Source organism: Carcharhinus amblyrhynchos, chromosome 15, assembly GCF_965287045.1.
Source record: "Carcharhinus amblyrhynchos chromosome 15, sCarAmb.v2.hapA, whole genome shotgun sequence".
Classification (NCBI taxonomy): domain Eukaryota; kingdom Metazoa; phylum Chordata; class Chondrichthyes; order Carcharhiniformes; family Carcharhinidae; genus Carcharhinus; species Carcharhinus amblyrhynchos.
The window spans coordinates 13,957,068-13,974,341 of record NC_137338.1 but is presented as its reverse complement, the minus strand read 5'-3'; the positions used below and the strand labels follow the sequence as shown (position 1 = coordinate 13,974,341).

General features: G+C 39.1%; 1 protein-coding gene across 9 annotated transcripts in view; it reads right to left on the bottom strand.

Moving 5' to 3' along the window:
- stxbp5l (syntaxin binding protein 5L) overlaps positions 1 to 17,274 on the bottom strand; it is a 454,881-nt gene that overhangs the window by 346,700 nt on the left and 90,907 nt on the right. For all 9 annotated transcript variants that reach the window (XM_080203426.1, XM_080203432.1, XM_080203427.1 and 6 more), the window contains exon 3: positions 3,635 to 3,716. In XM_080203426.1, the coding sequence (XP_080059552.1) occupies positions 3,635 to 3,716 (82 nt within the window). The remainder of the gene's footprint in view (positions 1 to 3,634; positions 3,717 to 17,274) is intronic.

Genomic DNA, 17,274 nt, shown 5'->3' with positions numbered 1-17,274 from the left:
GAGCCTGCCCCGCCATTCAATAAGATCATGGCTGATCTGAAGTGGATCAGTTCCACTTTCTCCCCATAACCCTTAATTCCTTTGTCTATCAGAAATCTATCTACCCGTGACTTAAATATATTCAGCGAGGTAGCCTCCACCACTTCAATGGTCAGAGAATTCCAGAGATTCACCATCCATTGAGTGAAGAAGTTCCTCCTCAACTCCGTTCTAAACTGCACCCCCTTATTCTGAGGCTGTGTCCTCTAGTTCTGCTATCCTTTCTAAGCGGGAAGAATCTCTCTACCACTACCCTATCTAGCCCCTTCATTATCTTGTAAGTCTCTATAAGATCCCCCCTCAGCCTTCTAAACTCTAACGAGTACAGACTCAGTCTATTCAATCTCTCTTCATAAGCTAACCCCCTCATCTCCGGTATCAGCCTGGTGAACGTTCTCTGTACTCCTTCCAAGGCCAATATATCCTTTTGCAAATGCAGGGACCAAAACTGCACACAGTACTCCAGTGGCGGCCTCACCAGTGCCCTGTACAGTTGCTGCAAGACCTCCTTGCTTTTATATTCTATCCCCCTTGCTATAAAGGCCAACATTCCATTCTCCTTCTTGATCACCTGCTGCACCTGCAGACTGGGTTTTTGCAATTCGTGCACAAGGACCCGCAGGTCCCTCTGCACTGTAGCATGTTGCAGCTTTTCGCCCTTTAAATAATAATCCCTCCTACTATTATTTCTACCAAAGTGGATAACCTCACATTTGCTAACATTGTACTCCATCCGCCAGGTCCTCGCCCACTTGCTCAGCCTACCCAAATCCCTCTGCAGACTTTCCGCACTTTCCACGCAATTTGCTTTTCCACTCATCTTCGTCTCATCAGCAAATTTTGTTACCCTACACTCAGCTCCCTCCTCCAGATCATCTAAGTGTATGGTAAATAGTTGAGGCCCCAGTACCGATCCCCGCGGCAGTCCACTAGTCACCAACTGCCAACCAGAAAAGCACCCATTGATTCCAACACTCTGCTTCCTATTAGACAACCAATCCTCAATCCACGCTAACACCTTACCCCTAACTCTGTGCACCCTAACCTTTTGCGAGGCACCTTATCAAACGCCTTCTGGAAATCTAAAAACACCACATCCACCGGTTCCCCTCTGTCTACCGCACTAGTCACATCCTCATAGAAATCCAATAAATTTGTTAAACACGACTTCCCCTTCATGAATCCGTGCTGAGTCTGCTTGATCAAACCGTTCTTTTCTAGGTGTCTCGCTATTTTTTCTTTGATGACAGATTCTAGCATTTTTCCAACTATGGACGTTAAGCTAACCAGCCTATAATTCCCTGCCTTTTGTCTGCTATCTTTTGTTAAACAGCGGGGTAACATTAGCCGTTTTCCAATCTTCTGGCACTTCCCCAGAGTCCAGCGAATTTTGATAAATAATTACTAAGGCATCTGCTATCACCGCTGCCATTTCTTTCAGAACCCTGAGATGCATTCCATCCGGTCCCAGGGACTTGTCTACCTTCAGTCCCGTTAGTCTATCAAGCACTACATCTCTAGTGACAGTAATTGCATTAAGGGCCTCATCTCCTAACATCCTTCTATCTTCAATACTTGGCAAGCTATTTGTGTCCTCCTCCATGAAGACCGACACAAAAAACTTATTTAAAGCTTCAGCCATTTCCTCATTACCCACCGCTAAATCCCCCCTCTCGTCCTCCAAGGGTTCAACATTCACTCTAGCCAGTCTCCTCTTCTTTATATATTTGTAAAAACTTTTACTATCATTTTTAAATTTAGAGCTAGTTTAGCTTCATACTCTATCTTTCCTTTATTGCTTTCATAGTCATTCTTTGTTGTTTTGTAAATCTTTCCCAATCTTCTAATTGCCCACTATTTTTAGCCGCTCTGAACGCATCAGCTTTTAATACTCGCCTTTATTCCCTTCGATAACCATGGCTGGTTATCCCTTCTCTTACAGTCCTTCTTTACCACCGGAATATATTTCTGCTGAGTACCGAAAAAGATCTCCTTAAAAATCCTCCACTGTTCCTCAGCTGTCCTACCAACCAATCTGCACCCCCAATCTACATTCGCCAATTCTGCTCTCATCTTATCATACTCCCCTCTGTTAAAACAGAGGACACAGGTTTGGGACCCTACTTTCTCATCCTCCATCTGCATCAGAAATTCAACCATACTATGATCACTCGTCCCAAGAGGATCCCTCACAAGAAGATTCCTAATTCTACCTGCCTCGTTACACAGTACCAGATCTAAGATAGCTTGCTCCCTCGTAGGTTCCGTTACATACTGTTCAAGGAAACTATCCCAACAGCATTCCAAGAACTCTTCCTCAAGCCCACCGCGTCCGACTTGAGTCAAACAATCAATATGCGGATAAAAATCCCCCATAATTATCACCGTTCCGTTTCTGCATGCATCAATTATCTGCTTGTTTATAGCCTGCCCCACCTCAAAGTTATTATTTGGGGGCCTATAGACCACACCCACCAGTGTCTTTTTCCCCTTACGATTCCTTATCTCCACCCACAACGATTCCACGTTTTGCTCTTTGGAGCCTATATCTTCTCTTACTACTGCCCTGATAATATCCTTTATTAACAGAGCTACCCCACCTCCTTTTTCTTCCTGTCTATCCTTCCTAAATGCCTGATACCCCTGGATATTCAGTTCCCAGTCCCGGTCACCCTGCAACCACGCTTCCGTAATGGCCACTAGATCATACCCATTTGTGCTGATTTGCGCCATCTGCTCATTCACTTTGTTTCGAATGCTTCATGCATTCACATAAAGTGCCTTTATACCAGCCTTTATCTGGACCTTATTTGTAGAAACACTTCTAACCTCTCTCGTGCCCCCTACTCCTTTAATTGGTGGAACATCCTCAACATTAACCTGCACACGTACCCTCTCCTTTACTTTAGATCTTGTAATTTCTCCCACCCCCCACTAATTAGTTTAAAGCCACTGCTGCAAACAGAAATTTCTACTCAAGATATATCATCTGTTGAATTGGAAAATGCCTCAGAAGCTGCTACTTTTGGCCAGAAGTGACACTAGACATACATTATGTCCATGCACATATAGTTGAGTTTATAATAAAATGCATATAACTTGCTGCAATTAGCTCCTAGAAAACATTCCTGACATCCAGGTTGCTATGGCAGCATGGGGAGTGGGGCAGTCAGGAGAGATTAGAAGTGAACGGACATAGAAATCTTTTGCGTTTAATTATGCTGTAAAGCACTTGAAAAAAATGTCACCACTCTGGTCCACTCCAAAGGCCATGGGCTATATGTAACTGCTGACCAAGGCCGGCCAAAACCATTATCTAGAGAGATTCTGGAAAGAGAGTGTGAGGTGGTGGCAGTCAAGGAGATTGCTAAAATTATTTAAATAAGTTGATTTTGCAAATCTGCCCAGAGGTCAGGGACACATCCCTAAAACAGGAGAATCTTCCATCCTACTGCAACTCTATCATCAAGGCCAGAATATTCAAGCCATCACTTTTACACGTAAATGACCTGATGCAATATCTTTTAACTGCATATTATTGGCAATTAATCTCTGTGTTAATCAGAAATCAGACAATTGAGTTTTATTAGCTTACCTCATTGATCAGGAACTGAAGCTGCAATACAGCTGCCCCACTATCATGTTGACAATAGCAATCAACACCAGGACGACCTAATCTGATGAAAGTGTCAAGGAATCTGCTTGTAACTGTTCACACAAATATTATATAAACAGTCAGCTTTGAAGCAATGTTTATTTAAACCAGTTAATCACTTAAATTGATTATAAAAATTTTTTTTTCCCAATTAGAACTTGAGTTGTTGGATGAATTTTCAGATCATTCCGAGTTCCGTCATTCGTATCTAATTTAGGTTAAGTACCAAAGTTAATGTTAAACATACTCATAAATTCTGCATATAAAAACTCTTATATTAAGTACAGCGCAAACAAAAAAAATCAGCCTTTCAACTTCGGGACAAGGGTTCAATCCTAGCCCAGATTAAGAGACTGAAAATCGCTGTCAATTGTAAAGGTAATATATAAGATACATCTGTGTAACCTGAATTATAATCTTGAATCTGGTACTCTTGTCATGATAATGATTGGGTAAGGCACAAACATGTCACTGGGGTAGAGTGCAGGTGGAAGTCTACATCTAAATGTCCTTGCAGTTGGCACCGAGTGACTAAATATGAACTTTTCTAGTCCCTAGCATTAATATCTTTCACTTTAGTCAGCACAAAAAAGGTATGAAAGTATGATGCAAGTTGCCATGTTTAATTCAAAGAAAATAAATGATAAATACATTGCATGCACTGCATTAAATATACAGTTAAAATATAATAGAAATGGCAATATTTTAATATTTGTGTAATATATACATAATATTGTAAAGCCAAAACATGGATTGTGAACCTGTAAATCATTCCAACATACTTATGTCAGGTGGTAAGGGGAGACACTTCTGGTCAGCCTGCTCTGGTTCCCATCCCTGGATGAATGGGATGCAGCATCTGGCTATAAAACCACCTTCCAAATCCAAAAAAATGATGGTTGACATCAAGATGATCAATTAGCAATCTGGTGACCCCATTTAACATGGAAAAATCTGAAGGAAGTTGAAGATGATATTCAGAATTCTTTAAAGCTGGATCATAAAAAAATTGTATTTTAAAGTACACTCTTTAAAAAAACTATAACCTTGTCATACTGTTTGTTGGAAGAACATCATTCAGTGCTTTCAGGATTTGTAATCATTTCTTATTGTGTCCATCCATTGTAAACTAACGGCTTATCAGTCAGAATTTTCCAGCCAACCCTACTGGCGGGCATTTCAGTCCCATCAACGGCGAATGTTAGAATATAGCTGGTGACATCTTTGTATTGAATGCAACATGACCAATGGGAACGAGATGTAAGGGTCAGTTGACCCAGTAAACCATGGAGTCAATTACAGGGTGATGTAATAGTCAGCTGACCAGCTGATTCATATAAATAAGGAATTACGTAGAATTGTACAGAGCTTGGACTGGCACAGGGCGAAGCCCCAAGTTTGGAGTAATGATTTCTTTTATTAAGCCCTTTCTTTGATTTATAAGGTGGAGTAAGTTTTGTTGTATTTCATTAGTTGCATTTTTGAAGAATTCCTTCTGAGGAAACACCGAACACCTGCCATGAATTCCCCAGCAATGAGGGGGTACAAACAATGGAAAATCACATTGACAATCACATGTGACCAAGAATGACTGCCTCCACAAAACAGGAAATTTGGGGGGGGGGGGGGGGGGGGTGGTGGTGGGAGAAAGACATGGAAAATCCTGCCCATTGTTTTAGAGATTAAGTCTCTTTTTAAATCATGTTAAGACAGGAAAACTGAGAAAAGACTCTGACGCAGTTTCTCAGGGTAGTAAGATTGTACACCAGAATGTGGGGGAGAGTGAACTTAATGGAAATCACATAAAAGAACACAGAGCACAGAGCTCAGTGGTAGATGCTATGTGCAATGGAATAGTACAGGCAGGCTGAAGAAGAGAGGCTAGATTCTGAAACTGAGAATAAGCAAAGATTTAGTTGCTGCAAATGTTTTTATTGTTTGAAGATACCACGAATGCAGCAATGCCATTCAAACTACCATAGGCAGAGTTGAGCAGATTCTGCAAAGTTGATCCACTTTTGGTGAAGACAATGAAGTGGAATTCTGTTTGGTCATGCACTGTTGTTGGTTAAAAAAATCAGATAAAATCCTTAAAGAGTTGAAAATCTTTGTGATGGAGACAGAGTTTTAAAGATTTTGCAACTGAAATTGATGACATATATACTGAATTGATTGGAGTCAATTTATAAGATCTATCTTAGTTGTACATTCCACTCAACATGTAATTTATAGATTATAATTGACTGCAATTTTCCTGTAAATATTTAACTGATGTTGATTCTAGGTTTTAGAAAATCAAGGTAGTATTCCGTGTTTGCTTTGAAACTGGGGAATGTTACGGTTTTGTACTTCCAGCAAATTTCAGATTTCTTTTTAAATAAAAAAAGTTAGTCTCAATTGAGACCATAGCATCAAGACTTCTCCTTTGAATCTGTGCAGGGCTATTTTTTTCCCCCATTGTAGGGGGGTTCAACCTTCAGGTTTTGAGATTGGCATTCAAAACATATTTGTATCTAAATTAGGGGTTGGAACATAAGGGTGTTTGGCATAGCAAGGGTTAATGTGGAACTGGAAAACAGTACTGCCCACAATGTGATGTAAAGAGTCACATGACAAGACACCTGTACACAGAGCAGCCTGGTTAAGACAAGGCCTAATTATCTGAAATTCCTGTTAAGTATCATGAAACAGGAACAGGATAAGGAATTCCTGATGGATCAGAACAGCTGGATGAATTCCAAATTAATAATCTAAACTGATTAAATTCTTGAACCTCCAACATGAAGAACATGAAAGAAGGTGCGCAGTATGGAAGAACACATCCAGATTTTAAAAGCACACAATAAAAATTCTAAGAAACAGTTTGAGGATCTAAAAAGAGGATTAAAATAGTCTAAGGAACAGTCTGTGACAAGGGAAGAAAGATTCCAAATGAAACTGAATGCTCAGGTGAAGCTGTTAAATTTGTACAATAATTCTGTAGGGAATTCTAAATAAAGAAAACTGAACTCAGCAGAGTAGTTGCTGAGCTGATTGAAAAGACTCAAACTTGAAAAAGAATTGGAACGTGAAAATGAACTAATTTGGCTAAAATTATTAAACAAATTGAAATAAAGGTTTAATTGCTGAAAGTGAAATTTCTGGAAAGATGATAGCAGACCCCATGGCAGAAAAAGACCATTGTGAAGGAAGAGAGAGAACTCTCCCTTTGGAAGGAATGGAACAAGCCCATGGTATCCAAACAAAGATTGTTGATAAGGAAAGGTTCAATTCCAAGGTGAGCAAAAAGTGAATTAAGTGAAGACAACCAAGTCCCAGAAACAGAGTACTCTATGAGTTCAACATCAAACCAACGAAGTTTGCTGATATGACCAGAATGAGATAAGAATCAACAAGCCTCAAGACCATCTGAATTTATAAAGTCAGAGTCTTTGGAGGGTGAGAACAAGGGATGCACATAAAAAGAGATCATATTGTAAATATATTGGGTAAGATTTAGGGAAGGTGTAGTATAAGGCTTTTTGGCATAGGAAGGATAAATGTTAAACAGCATCACCTACAGTGTGATGTAAATAGTCATATGACAAGCAACTGTCCGGTTAGGACATGGAGCAGACATGGTCTTGAGACTTATGCTGAAGCAAGTATGAAGTTAGCTCATTGTCTGGGCTATACGTAATACATGCGTATGTTTGAGCTACAGCTTATACATGTGTATATAGTTACGTGTTGACAACAAAGCTACTCTTCCATCTTTCAAGCCTCTGAGCTTTAGTGCGACACAGAAAAAATCTTTATCACAGGGATGTCCTATGGTTCAGGTTCCTCTGCTCAGCTGGCTGTACACAGAATTTTCTTTGCCAATCACATGGTCAACCCAATGAAACAGAGATCTGATGCATATGCCATCGAGACCAGGTTTACAGCACCTTTGCAAGGACTTTGGTATTAAGGATTTTGTTCTCGTACTATACTGCAGATATACCTTAAGCAGCAAAGGTGGAATGCAACTAATTGCTTTGTGTGAAAACAGTAATTACTAAATTCATATTCCTATTTCTGCTAGATTGATACTTCAGAAGATATTTGGAAATCATTATTATACTGAATCAATTAAATGTCTTTGAATCATTACCCATTGGGCTCTCATGAAAATATTTTAATTGGAGTTAGTCAGAAGAAAAATAGTACAACAGTTTAATTATACTTCTTCTACAAAGCATGGTTTGCAGATAGAAGTATGTACTCGACTTAACAGTTCAAAAACTTTCGTCAAAGTAACAACGAGGTTAGTAGTGCTCTATTTAAAGAAAAATGCCACAACATCTTCTGGTGAGGTCAGGTGCTTGATTAAATGCAAAATCAAACAGGCGCTATCAGAGGTGTATCACTCCATATTCAACTTCACGAATTTCATTCTCCAACTCTCCATTAAAATGCATTGAGCAATGTGAAGTTCTTGAATTTGCCCTGTAGATACTAAGTAAACGTGCCACAGAAACTCAAGACTTCATTACATGTACACTTTTAATACTGTGATAATTCTTAATTATTACCTCTCTGCAACTGAAAATTAATGTTTACATTTTTGGAATCTCTTTTTAAGGTTTAAATTGTTTGAATATTGAAATTAAAATTAAAACTTGTTTCTTAAAAACAAATCCTTATCTCTTCTTCCTCACTTTTAATCCAATTTTTCCCTTCCTCCATTTTTTTCCTTTCTTTAATACTCAATCCATTATTCTAAATTATACCACCATATTCTGATCCTGTAAATTTTAGGATCCTACAATTTGATTGTTGAGAAAACATATACCTGCTTGTTTATTCACTTAATTTTCAAAGTGAAACAATTTTGCACCAATAAGTATGGTGGGAAATTAACTGGTCGAAGTGGGCAATTGTGTTTTACAGCATCTTTAGATACACTGGTCTGTTTGAAATTTCATATAATTTGATAACTGGTCTTGAGCACAATGTAATGGCAGGGTGTGCATTATCTATTGTCATTATTATCACCAGCTGTATTTCTAATTCCATTACAGCAAAATTGTGTCAGAAATATATGAAGGTAATCCTAGCACTTACAATAAGCACTAAAACTTTAATTACACCAAAATGTGACATTCAATCTAAGATGGTTCACATTTCAAATGGGTGAGAAAATATGATCTTCTAAACAAAGCATCAATGATGCATAGATATACTCCACTTGCCACATGTGAATTGCTGCTACAGCACAAAATAACTTTAACCTACGTTGCAAATATAGTAGATTGACCATGATTGTTTTCATTGTGTCACGATAAAAATAAGGATGACAACACAAGGCTTTTGTTTTGAAAATATTAATGGGTATTTATTTATACATTTAAACTGGAGTTCTATAAGTTGATACCTTAAAAAACTTAAACTCTTTTCATGTACATATTTCAGCTTTCAGTTTTCTAAGGAAAACCTGTGGTGTGGTTTGTTTTCCCTCCATCCCCACTATGACCTTCACTATTCTAATGTAAAACAAAATTACCTTAAGTTTTCATTATCAATGCTCCATCACTAGAAAAATTTATTTAGGACTGTGAAGAACAATTTTCTTTCCAAAAAGATCAACTTTCCACCCTCGACTGCATCCATTTTTGGTCCACTGGGACGTTCATGTCAGGCCTCTTATCAGTTTGTAGCTGCTTACTGGGGTCAAGATTGTGCAAGTACTAGCATCCAATTTAATTTCCTCACACTCTGGCTTTGATTGAAATTTAATATAAAATATAAAATGTTAATTTGTTTGTCATCTGAGGGATTTAGTTAAAAACAAATTCTTACTGTTCCCTTCACCCTTTTCTTATCCTCCATGCCTCACTCCCTCTTTCGTCCTTCGCTTACTTCTGTTGTTTATTCACCATCCTCTTCCCTTCTCCTAAAATATCATTCTCCTCTCTCTTTTTCATTGTCCTTTTTTGCTTGCCTCTCTTTTACTTTTTTTCTCAACCTCCCCCTCTGCTGTCTCAATTCTCTTTTCCACCTTCTCATAGACAAGGTAACTTTCGAAATCCTGTCACAATAACGTGGGTGTTTTAGTTTATAATTGAGAGCAGTTGTTAATAATTGGAGAAAGATGAGGGAATTATTCTCCAGTATACAAGAACTGATTTGCCAGTGTCGGGAGCATGTGCTTGTGGGTCTTGTAATAATCCCGTATTAAGGAAAGATCTAGCAGAAGACTGTCCTCAACTCAATGTATGAACAGTTACTTTAGCAGACACTTGTATTTCTCTCTTCTGTTTCTCTCCCCATCCTCTAATTTTTCCTCCCTGTCCCCATTACTCTCCAACTCTGCATTTCTTTATCCCTTGTCTACATATCTCTCCTTCACTTCAGTCTTCCCTAATGTATAAAAGTTATAAGACAGAAATAGCTCATTCACTCAAAAAGTCAATGTCAGCGTATATTACTTATGCAAGCAAGTAGTCCTAATTATTTCATCTGTGTATCCATTTTCTTTCATCCACTTTTCATTTATCCAAACTAATCTTGAATGCTAACATAGGCAGAAGCTTTCACATAGATGAATGTTGCTGGCATGCTCTCCTGCACTCTTCCTTGAATCAGAGTTGATTGTCTGGCTTGATGATAATGGTAAAGTGGGGAATATGCCAGGCATGGAGTTACAAAATGAGCTCCTGTACAATTCTGGCTCATAGCACTCATGGATGCCCAGTCTCGAGTTGCTAGATTGTGGTAGGATTCAAACCTCGGTTTTCAGAACATTACCTTGGGTAGATGGATTATTATTTCAGTGACAATACACCACCACCTCCCCACTGCTAAGGAATCCCAATGTCAATAAATCAGAACTAAAATGTGACATCCAATCACAAAATGTAGCTAACCATTAAAAAAAAATCTGCTGGAGAAGGCGGCTCCACAAATATCCCCACCCTCAGTGGGGAATCCCAGCAAATCAATGCAAAAGATGTGGCTGAAGCATTTGCTACAATCTTCACTCAGGAGTGCTGAGTGGATGATCCATCTTGGCCTCCTCCGGCAGTCCGAACATCACAGATGTCAGTTTTTGGCCAATTCAATTCACTCCATGTGATATCAAGAAACACCTGCAGGCACTGGATATTGCAAATGTCCTGACAATATTCCAGCAATTATACTGAAGATTTGGTTGTTATAGTGGCCAAAAGTGTCATTAATAGATCTCCTCATGGGCTTCGCGGAATACAGCATTCCTTATTGAGCGAGCAGGTGCTTGTCCAATGTGAGACAAGTGGCAGGAGTTCAAAACCTTCACTCTCTGCCTGGACTGAGATAAGTAGGTCCAGAGCAAGAACCCTGATTTGTTGTAAGCTGCAGATGAGGCCTTTACATTGTTTCAATAAAGCAGTGTTGTACTGGAGGACTGGCCTTGGCGAAGTTATTACATTGGTGAAAAGAGTGAATAAGATTGTTTTCTATTCAAATACTTCTGGTAACCATCATCATTGAGCAGAAAACAGCACTTCCTCTGTTATACAAAAACAAAAGTGCCTTTCTTTGGTAAACTCGAACCTTATAACTGGAATGGTGAAGACTGGGCCCAATATGTAGAGTTCATGTGTTATTTCTTCCAGGCAAATAATATTGAGGGAGACGAAAGGAAGAAAGTAATTTTCTCACAGCATGTAGGGGCCCTGATGTTCAGCATAAGAAAAAGCCAGATTTGCCCTGGTACCCCTGTTTTGAAGGCTTTCAATGAACTTGTAGATTCGGTGAAATATCACTTAGACTCAAAGTTCTCCATCACATTCAAGAGATATTACTTTATTACAATAGAGAGAACCACCATGGAATGCATTTGAATTTTTGGCCAGATTGTGGAAACTGGCAGAAAATTGTGACTTCAGGTCCTCTCTAAATGAAATATTGAGAGACAGATTGATACATGGAATAAACAACTTGATAAGTGAAAACAAAAACTATTGGCAGAACCTGATCTGGAAATAGCCTTGTCGCTGCAAAGTACAAAAAAAGGAGCTTAACAGCTACAAGGGTCATCTGAAACATACTCTCTGGAGAGGGAAAGGAACCATGAGTAGTAATAACCATTCCTCAACTGAGGGTGCTCATGCAGGTAAGATGTTAGAGTTTCCACTACAATATCAAAGCACAGCTCATGTCACCAGGCAATCAAAGAAACACAATGATATTGCCAATTATGGAGATCATGCTCTGGAAGTTTACAAGAGCCAAAAGTTGGACTGTTTTAGGCATAGCCAGGTGACTCAGCCAAGGCACAGTTCCAGGAGTAGACAAAGCACACGCTGCTCTGGAAGGAGGCCAAGGCCAGTATCATGAAGGTACATCCCAACCAGAGCAATACACAACGCAACTCAATTGCATTATTACAACCAAAGTCACCCTAATAATGGCAGGATTGCTGTTAAATGGGCACCCATTGGATATGAAGGTAGACACAAGAGTTGCAGTTTCCATTATCGGGGAAATTATATCTATTTCTGGATAACACAAAAAGGCCAACTACACAGGTAAATCACAAAGGATAAAGTGTGCTACAATGACCCCAGTGACCAGTGGGCAGCAATCGGCCCCACACCCACTCATCATCATGCATAGGCAATGGCAAGCCTAATGAGGAAAGATTAGCTCTAGCAAATAAGGTTGGAGGTATTCTGAATAGGTGAGGGAGAGATGTATGAAGTCATTATGAGACATCCTGATATTTTTCAGGAAGGACCCAAGCTGCAAAACCCCAATGTTGCACCCAAATATTATAGAGCAAAACTGTACCTTACCCTCTATTAGAAAAAGTGGAGGCCAAACTTGGGTGCTTTGAAAATCTAGGCATTATAAGGCCTGTACAATTTGTAGAGTGGCTACACCTATCATCCCCATCCTCAAGCCGGATAAATCAGTCTGTATTTGTGGGGATTTTAAGATAATGGTAAAGAGGGTCTCTAAATTAGACAGGTACCAAGTGGCCAGAATTGAGGGCTTGTACGCCCAGTTCCCTCGTGGCCAGGAGTTCATTAACCTGATATGAGCCATGGTCATCTTCAACTCAAACTAAATGAAGCATCCTGAGAGTTTGTTACGATCAATACACACAAGGGTTTATACGAAAATAAGTGTCTGCCCTTTAGGACCTCTTTGGCATGTGCTATATTCCAGTGGATGATGGGAAACATACTTCAGGGGATGCCTAAAGTGCATTAAAGATCAGGTTAGAAACTCCAAAGAGTTTTATGAAGACCATCTGAACCATAAGTTTTGCATCTTGAATTTGGTTAGGATGAGCGTGATATATTTCACTTGAGATATAATTCAACAACCTGCCAGGAAGCTTTAACAAACAAAGTTTATTTAATATAGTTAACATGTATAGAAAGAAAATTAGCAATACATTTTACCAATTACAAACAAAAAAAAGGAAGAGCCACAATAATGTATTAACCCTTAATTGAATATTAGAGGTGCTCCAACAAACCAAAACCCTTCAGAGACAAAACTCTTTTCAGACTTAATATGGCATAGATTAAATCTCACAACTGGAACTGAATCTTTTTGAAGGCTTTGCATTCCTTCCAGGAGGCAAAACATTGCCTTGAGATAACCAGCAGAATCTCCAAATAGAACAGGGAGAGAGAGAAAGAGAGAGACAGACTTCAGTGTTTTTCTTGCTTGATGCCACTGCTAAAACTAAAAATTAAACTGCAGCCTCAGAACTCTAAAATGGAAACCTTAAATTCACTGGAAAGGAAAACTGTCCAAAAACACATGACTTTTTCTCCTAACAATGAAGGATCATAAATCTAATCTCAGAGGAAACACAAAAAACCCCTGTTAAGCCATTTAAGAAGAATGTTTCCAGTCAAGCTAGCAACAATAACATCACACGAAGCTGTGAGCTAAGAAACCACTGATGTTAGTGCCGAAGGTTTGTGCTCCAGAACTTGTACAAAAACACTGGCTGTAGTTGTTGGAGGTCTATCATTTCAGCCGAAATACATCACTGCAGCTGCTTCATCAATGACCTTCCCTTTCCTAATGACAGATATGGGGATATTCTCTTATGACTGCACAGTGCTCAACAACTCAGATAATGAAAGAGTTCATATCCACATGCAATTAGACCTAGACATCCATGTTGGAAGGGTGTGATGGCTTTGAAGAGGGTGCAGAAAAGTTTAACAAGAGTGGTTTCAGGATAGAGGGACTTCAATTACCTGGACAAATTGGAGAAGTTGGGTTAGTTTTCCTTACAGAAAGTTGAAAGGAGATTTGATAGAGCTAGTCAAAATTATGAGTAGTCTGCGCAGAGAAGATAAGGAGAAATTGGTAAAAGAGTTAAGAACTAGGACACCAACTGAAAGTGAATGTCAAAATAACCAACTAAAGTATGAAGAAAAACCTTTTAGCTCAGCGAGCAGTTTTGACTTGGAATTTACTGAGAGTGTGATGGAGGCAAATTTAGTTTTGGTTTACAAATTTAGACAGGCATCTGAAAAGATATGCAGCACTATCAGGAAAGCACAGGGGAACGGGGTTAGCTCTGTTGCCATTGCAGGAAAAAAGGAGCAAACATGACAGAGCAAATGGCCTTTTTCTGACCTGCCACGAGCTATAAAATTCAGATTTGGGCTCATGTATGGCGTGAATGTTAGTTGCCACAAAGTGCAAGGTAATGCCCATTTCCAACCAGAGTGTATAACCTTCTCCCCTCGACATTCAATTGCATTCTCATTGCTAAATCCCTGGGGATCACCACTGATTAGAAAATTAACTGGACTAGCCACATAGATACCATTCTACAAAAAAAGCGTCAGATACTGAGAAGTCTGTGGAGAGTAACTCACCTTCTCACTCCCCAAAACCTGTCCTGTATATACAAAAGCACAAGCCAGGAATGTGCTATAATATTCTCCTCTTTTCTGGATGCATAAAATTCCAAAAACATTCAGAAACTTGACCCCATCGAAGACAAAGCATCCCAGTTGATTAACATCCTATTCACTAACTTATATGTTCACTCCATTCATCACCTGGACAATGGCTGCTAAGTATTACAATTACAAGATGCACTATAGCATTTTGCCAAGGCTTATTTGACAACACCTTTCAAAAGCAATCTCTGCTGCCTAGAAGCATGAGAGGACCAGGTACACACACAGTCAAAATCGTGCAATTCCCTAATTATTATAAATTTATGCTATCCCTCAGTAGCAAGATGGCTTTTTTTCCACTACTCTGCTGATGTGGCCAATTTGAGATCCAAGGACATAGGGCATTTGTTGTCATGTGGGATATCTAGCTGTGCATTATTACTTCAGGTCATGGTATGTTCTTCCTGCCTGTCTTGCATTTCCTCTTCATTATATCATCATTGATCTCAAAGTGTTGGGATCCTTCCCACAGGCTCTGGTACCATTTGGTTTAATCCAAGGCAATGGTCTCCCAAAAGGAGATGTCAATATTGCATTTCTTCATGTTGGCTTTCAGCACATCCTTGAAGCATTCTGTCTTCCTCTGATGCATCTACCCTGGGGGAAATGATGACAACCTGCTTTGGGAGCCTGAATTCTAATCAATGGGGTTGGAGTATGTGCTTTTGGAACATGCTGATGGAACACTTTTGGTCTTTTGAATGTTGAGTTAAGTCCCTTCTTACTGTATGCCTCAGTAAAGACGTGATGATTCTCTGCAGATCCATTTCCAAAATAGCACTTACTGCAACCTCATCAGCATACTAGAACTCAATGCCTGAGGTCAGAGAGTTTTCGACTGGAGTCAGTTAAGATTAAATAGCTTTGAACATGGCAGCAAAGAAAATTGAAAAAAAAACTGCAGCAACAACACGACCTTGACTGACTCCCATTTTAATGGATCACTAGTCACATATCATCATGAAGTAGGAAAGTGTAATGAATTGACTCTGAAGAGTTCTTGTAATGATCTTTCCTGCAATGGAAAACAAGGAGATGCTTTTGCAATTTCAACAGTTGGATTGTCCTCTTTCTTAAAGATTGTCACAATCATTGCACCTTTAGATCATTTAAGAATTCCTCTTCAATCCAGATTTGTAGGATACTGTGAATGTTATTTCCTACCCTCCATACTTAACGATTTCAGTGGGAATTCCACCACCTCCAGCTGCTTTGTTGTTCTTCATTTGATGGCTTGTATACCTCCAACAACACTGGTGGAGTTCCAAGCTTGCTTGTGTTGTGGGCTGAAGTACAAAATCACTTGTCAGCAATTGTTTCTTGATTGAAAAGATCTTCAAAATGCTTTCTCCAATGGGCATTGACAGCTTCCCTTTCCTCAATCAGATTGATCGCCCCACTTTCCATTTCTTACACCTCAGAAGTGCTGGTCCTTCAGTACTTAGGCCATAAATATTAAAGAAAGAAACTATAGACACGTCAGCGAGATGTTGTGTTTCTTTTACAATGTCTGCTCACTACTTTTTCTCCATGTCAGGGTACCTTTGTACCATGTCATGTGTACCTTTGTACTTCAGCCTTTATTTGTTGATAAACCAGTTGATTTTTTTGTTGCCTTTTTACTTAGAGTTCAGGAAATTCCATCAGTCACTGAATATCTTGAGCTTATGATTAATCAGTTTGTTGATATTATGATCATTTTCATCAAATCAATAATTGTGCAAGGTGATGGATAATGGGAAAAATAAACAAAATGAAGGGATATAAGTGGAAAAAGTAGAATCATTACCAACAGCAGCTGTCCAATGAAGTAGGTACAGTGACTCTGGAATGATCATAGGCTGAAATTGTTGGGTCTGGAAAACTGTTGAGTGCCTGATTGAAAAAAGAAGGGCTGTGTTGTGTCCATTCATTCATTTGAAGAGATGAGGGTACAGCACTTGGTATGAGTTTTATAAATGGTTTTCTGTTATTGAACAGAATGTAAAAAAATTAACGTGACAGAAAAGGAAAATGAACTTGGAGACTAGCATCTCAGCCAAGCCCTGCACTGAACTTGAACTGGATCTTGAAACTGAAAACACACACTAAAATCCAAAATATATTTCAACACTTTTCTCATTATTGGAAGTGTTTTTTGCAGGCTGTCTCCATCTAGAAAAAGCAATCCTTGTAACTGCTGCTGTTATCTCCAATGTATATCCTTCAGGGATGTAGTCAATTTTTAGCTAACCCATCATGCCTTTTGAGTCTACATGTCGTCAAGCTAGCTACAATTGTTCAGCTTAGCAGAGTTAGTTGACCCCTACAGTCTAGCATTTAAATGTAATTGTGCTTAGGCTGAAATATCTTAAAATTAAGTATTGGCATAGAATGAAGCAAACAGGGCTACACATACACAGAAACATCAATTCCCTCCTTTGGTTTATATTACCATTTCAAGTCAAATATATGAAACCTCTTTCAGATGCTGGAATGGCTTGTTCTCCTTTCCCTTTGCAGTCATCATCATCGCTGAGGGTTTACTCTTCTCCACTGTCATTAAATAGGTACACATGCATTTAACATAAGAGTATTCAGTACATCATTACAACAATAACAAAGAATAGTACCAGCCCTTGCTCCATGGAG